This window comes from Molossus molossus, unplaced genomic scaffold (genome assembly GCF_014108415.1).
Source record: "Molossus molossus isolate mMolMol1 unplaced genomic scaffold, mMolMol1.p scaffold_m16_p_2, whole genome shotgun sequence".
Lineage (NCBI taxonomy): Eukaryota > Metazoa > Chordata > Mammalia > Chiroptera > Molossidae > Molossus > Molossus molossus.
Window position 1 is genome coordinate 119,017,061 of NW_023425355.1, and position 6,000 is coordinate 119,023,060.

General features: G+C 39.3%; 1 protein-coding gene across 1 annotated transcript in view; it reads right to left on the reverse strand.

The window, feature by feature from the left end:
- Nucleotides 1–4,318, reverse strand: part of CFAP47 (cilia and flagella associated protein 47) — a 442,571-nt gene extending 438,253 nt beyond the window's left edge. Inside the window, exon 1 of the mRNA XM_036270144.1 lies at nt 4,127–4,318. Within this exon, the coding sequence (XP_036126037.1) occupies nt 4,127–4,318 (192 nt within the window). The remainder of the gene's footprint in view (nt 1–4,126) is intronic.
- Between the last annotated feature and the right edge of the window lie 1,682 nt (nt 4,319–6,000).

Consider the following 6,000-nt stretch of genomic DNA (forward strand, 5'->3'; position numbering starts at 1 on the left):
CATAGCCTCTTTAATAAATGGTATTGGGAAAATTGGACAGCTACATGCAAAAGAATGAAACCAGACCACCAATTTACACCATACATAAGAATAAACTCAAAATGGATAAAAGACTGAAATTTGACTTGTGAATCCATAAAAATCCTAGAATAAAATGTAGGCAACAAAATCTCAGACATTCCACATAGCAGAATTTTCACTGATACAACCCCTAGGGCAAGAGAAACAAAGGAAAAAATTAATACACGGGACTACATCAAACTAAAAAGCTTCTGCACAGAAAAAGAAAGAAGCATCAAAATGGAAAGAAAACCCACTGTATAGGAGAACATAATTGCCAACGATACATCAGATGAGGGTTTAATTTCCAAAATATATAGAATGCTCATACAACTCAACAAAAGAAAGACAAAGAATCCAATTTAAAAATGGGCAGAGAACCTAAAGAGACACCTCTCCAAAAAGAACATGCAAATGGCCAAGAGACATATGAAAAAATGCTCAATGTCACTAATGATCATTGAGATGCAAATTAAAATGACTATGAGGTATCACCTCACACCTGCCAAAATGGTTGCCATCAACAAATCACCAAAGAACAAGTGCTGAAGAGGATGTGGAGAAAAGGGGACTCTAGTACACTACTGGTGGGAACCACTGTTGCAACCACTGTAGAGAACAATATGGTGTTTCCCAAAAACTTAAAAATGGAACTGCCATTTGACCCAGTGATTCCATTCCAGGAATATATCCTAAGAAGCCTGAAACACCAATCAGAAAAAATAGACACTTCTGTGTTCATAGCAGCGCTATTTACAATAGCTAAGATCTGGAAACAGCCCAAGTGTCCATCATTAGATGAGTGGATAAAAAAGCTGTGGTACATATACGCAATGGAATACTATGCAGCTGTAAGAAAGATCTCTTATCCTTTGAGGTGACATGGAGGGACCTGGAGAGTAATATGCTAAGAAAAATAAGCCAGTCAGAGAAAAACAAGTATCACATGATCTCACTTAGTTGTAGAATATAATGAACAAAATAAGCAGATGAACAAAATAGAACCAGGACACAGAAGTAGGGATCAGACTGACAAACCTCAGAGTAGGCGGGGGGAGAAGGAGAGGAGATAAACCAAAGAACTTATATGCATACATGCACAACCAATGGACATAAACAACAATACTGTGAAGGGGGACAGGAGTGGGGAGGAGGGTGTCATGAATAGGGGAAAAAGGAGAAACATATGTAACAAAAATACTTAATTTTTTTTAAAAAATTAATTAATTTTTCAGCGTTTCTCATTGCCAGCTGAGTCTAAGCAGTGCTTTACAGCCATGAAGGATATAGAACACTGGAATGATTTGTTAACTACTAGTTTGAAAGCATCATATATCCAGCAAACAATTATTCTGATATCTCATGACTACCACATTCCAACTCTCAACCCCCCTGTAATTACAAAGGTTATAATACAATAGATTGTTCCCCATATTGACCTTTGGGTGCTGGCAGTCCACAGAGCAGGTTTGACTATCTTTCCCGAAAGAAGCTATATTTTCAAAAAGGAAAACCAAGGCTTCAGTAACATGTGCTTATGTCAAACTACTGGTTGGTGAGCACTGTGAGTGGTCTGCAAAGGTGTGTAAGGCACCTCCCTACTCTTACGAGCTTCTGAACTGACCATTGAGGTAAAATTAAGATTTACCAGGAGTCCTGGGCACACAAGTTCAAACTATAATGAATGTCTGTAAATGCAATTGGTATATAATTTGGAGAACAGTATGGTGTTTCCCAAAAACTTAAAAATGGAACTGCCATTTGACCCAGTGATTCCATTCCAGGAATATATCCTAAGAGGCCTGAAACACCAATCAGGGCAGAGAACCTAAAGAGACACCTCTCCAAAAAGGACATACAAATGGCCAAAAGACATATGAAAAAATGCTCAATGTCACTAATTATCATTGAGATGCAAATTAAAATGACTATGAGGTATCACCTCACACCTGCCAAAATGGTTGCCATCAACAAATGAAAAATAATTTGGAGATAATATAAGAGACTTGTTAACTTCTTAGGGAAAACAAAAACTTACATTGTCTCTCAAAAAATGGGTGGAATTTGGAAAGAGGTGATTCTTGTAGGAGGGGTAATGAAGCCATGGGTCAAAAACATTTTTAAAAGTCTGAGCTAAGGGAGTAAGGGGACAATTACGAGTAAAACTGGCCTGACTAAACCAGGGGCCACACAAGTCAGGATTGTGTTGTCAAAAGTGTGTCTTTTTTCTTTTCTACCAGGAACCCATAGTAGATGGAATATAGCACTTCGTATGACACATAGTAGGTACCCACTACATAGACAATGCAGGCTCTTGAGCTGGGATGGAAAACAAATACTACCATGTGTTAGAATCATTTTCTAAGTTATTATAATAGTGGTAATGAAAACGCTCTCTACATAGCAATTTGTTTTTCTTTTTTATCTCCAAGACAGTTAATGCATTTTTTGCTAATCTACCTCTTCCCTACTTCCCATTATATCTCTGAAGGATCTAGAATGCATATCATGGTCTTGCAACAAAGAGAAGTTCACAATGTAATGGGTTCGTGGCTTTGGCCTCTAACTAGTAGGCCTGTCTGGCCATTCTCTTGTCAATGACAAGACCTGTGGTCTAAATAGTTTTCCTTTTTTAATTCTGAATGCAAACCAAAATAAAATAAACTATATTATTGTTCTATCTGCATAAAAACCAGGAGACATCCATAAAATAGTATATGCCCACACCTGGGATTACTGCCAGTTTGAGGTTTAAAATAAAGTATTTTCAGATATACATTCAATTGTTCAATAAATATGTAGTAAAGTAATGAAATAATAAACTTTTCCCCTAATTATATAGTATTGCAAGGAATCAAGTACTTACTTATTTAATGAGCAATTAATAGTCTCTTGTGATGCAGTATTACAAAATAAACACATTACTATTATTAAGGCATACAAATACAAAATTAAGAACACGTGATTCCATTTATATGCAACTCAAGAACAGGCAAACCTAATCCGTGGTATTATAAATCAATACAGTGGTCATCTCCATGGAATGATTACTCCAGGTACTATAGGATATCTAGACTACTAGAAATCTTCTATGATTTGATCCAAGTGGTGGCTATAACAAGTTTTACTTTCAAGATCTGGGCACTTTAGTGTAGATAAATAGTACATCAATTTTTTAAAAGTGCTAAATGTAGAACATGAAAGTCTTGTTTCTTATTATCCTCCTATAATCACTATCATACATTTTTCTATGTATATTCAAACAAATATATGTAAGCTTAACAAAAAAGTCAGGCACCTTTCCATTTCTGTACATATAACTCCAGCTGAATTCAATATTATTAATCATTAGGACTATCCTATGAAAAAAATCAGTTATTCATCACTTACACACCAAAAATCCTTATCCCTTTCCTGTATCAAATGTCTCCCTGATAATAGGTGATCATAGTAAACTAATAACCATCCATTCACACCCATGCTCTAAAATAATAGTGAGAGAGATGAAATTCTATCAAATTTTAGGTCAGAAAATGGGAACAACCTCTCAGAACATTAATTTTGCCAATGATTAGACCTTTACTGACACCCTGTGAGTTTCTAAGTCCTGTGAGGGCAGGGCTATGTCCATCTTGCATTTCTCACACCGACTGCCTATTATACAGTAGGTGCTCAACAAATATTTGTTAAAATGTGAATAGTAAACGTTCCTACTACCCTATAATATCTAAAGTAATCAAGCACTTTACGGTTCAAAGGTTTGTCGTCATAATTCTACAGTATCATGGATTCCGGCCTACGCGGAAACAGACATGAAACCCTCTTCCTTTCCTTCTAAACCCAAAATGAAGAAATTGGGAGGTTCTACATGGCATTTCCCACCCTGGGTCCCAATCCTAAGTAAAAAGGATAAACAAGAAAACAAAACAAAAAGGTAAACACACAAAAACCTAAATCTCCACTCTCAATCCTGGCCCCCAGTCCCCTGGAGCTCAGTGCCTACTCCCCAGGACAAAGTAGGGGCCCAAGTTGGGAGGTAGTCTCAGAGCCCTCCTGGGTGTGTTACCTGTGGTTTGACCGGCTCCAGAAACCGGATCTTCTGGTTGCTGCGGCCAAGATTGTGGACAGTAACTGACTGGCGGTAGACCCTCCCCACCAGCGTGTCCAGGAACTTCAGCTCCGGCGGAGTCACCCGCAGCTGCAACTCCTTCGCTGTTTCCACTTCCAGAGGGATCAGGGAGGCCCTGGGTGTGTTCATGTCTTTGGTCTAGGAAGCCAGCCAACAGCTGTGGACGTGCGTGATCCACCTAGGACTAGCGTCCTCTACGCCGTTGCTAGGCAACCTTCCAACGTGGCGCCCGCCTGCAGCCTGGCCCGCCTGGGCGCCAACCAAGCTACACAAGTTGGAGATTCGAATGGAGAAAGCAGGCATCTGGCGGAAGAACCCAGGGATCACACGTGTCACCAGACTAGCTGGAAAACATGCTACAGAAGGCCAAATGCCAGAGGCATCTCACTTTAACATGGCCTGGCAGAATTTTGAGATGGCATTGGCGGGCAGGCGCCTTCTCCTGGATCTTTCTCAAGACTAAGCCTAAAAAACAGTGGAAGTGATGCATCCACGGGGTCTAGTAAAGCAGCAAGATGCAACAGTAATGGAGGAATTCAATAGAAACAGAGTCAGGGCCCCCTAGAGGCCCTACTCTGGCCTTTAGGCTAACGTTTCTAAAAATGTAATAGCCATCCTTTGTGTCTTTTGTTAAAATATACACATATGGCCAGTAAGCCAGAACGAGTGGAATAGGGACATCATTTTCAAAATTCTGTATATTTTGGCTTCACAAGTGGGAACTTAAGCTGGATTTTTATACTAATCACTACTATGATATAATACAAAGTTGGTCCATGTCCTTGAGCTCCTATGCAGGGCAATTTTATGGTGCTGAAGGTATACCAGTGGCCCAAGGAACTTCTCTGAACCAAGACCACTGTCCATAACCTCCTGCAATAACTGGAAACTCCAAAGACATCTCAACATTGTCTTGTGTCCACTTTCATGAAGACTGGCCTAAGTCTGACTTCTATGTCTACTCTAAACATATGGTGTTTTAAATCAAATAGAGAACAATTGTGCTTTCCTGTTCTGTTAGTACTCTCATCAACTGAAGAAGGGTGTTACATAGCTTCTCTCCAAAAGCTTGAGCCACTGCCCTCAGTAACTACAGTTAAGCCTCCTTGATTTGTATCCCAGGTTTTTATCTACTCTAAGTGGAAATTTTAGATGACTTTGAAGAGAAGCTGTTTGTCACCACAAAATATGCCTTTGAGGATTTTGATTATTTTAAGCTGGTTATTTTAAGAAACAAAAGATTCAGAAAGAAATTTTGAACCTCCCCACTTTACTTGCATAAAGGAATTCAGAAGGAAAAAACTGCTTAAAGTAGGGAACTTTCATCTCCCCATAATTTACACTAGGTGTGGCAGACAGAGAGGAACCCCTAAAGCCAGTTTGTTTGATTCCCTCTGTGTTCCATTGTTCTGGGTGGCCAGGCAAGAATTTGTTTACCAAAAGTTTGCTCTTTTCCTTTACCTGTGAATTGCCTACTTTACCTTTAAAATCTTAGACCCCTGCCTATCTCACCTTATCCAAATGGCATATCAGCCTCCACTGTCCAATGTGTCCTCAGGTCTCATATTCTTTTTTTTTTTTTTCCAACTTTTGAATACAAATTTTATTTTACTTTTTTAATTTATTTATTTTTGTTACGGATGCTTCTTTTCCCCCAACTGATTCCCCCCCTCCCCCCTCCCCACCCTATCTCCAGCTTTGTTGCCCATGTCCATTGTTCATGCATACTTGCATATAAGTTCTGTGGTTTATCTTTCCCCCACCACCCCCTCTTCTGGGGATTGTCAGTCTGTGCCCCACTTCCATGTCTC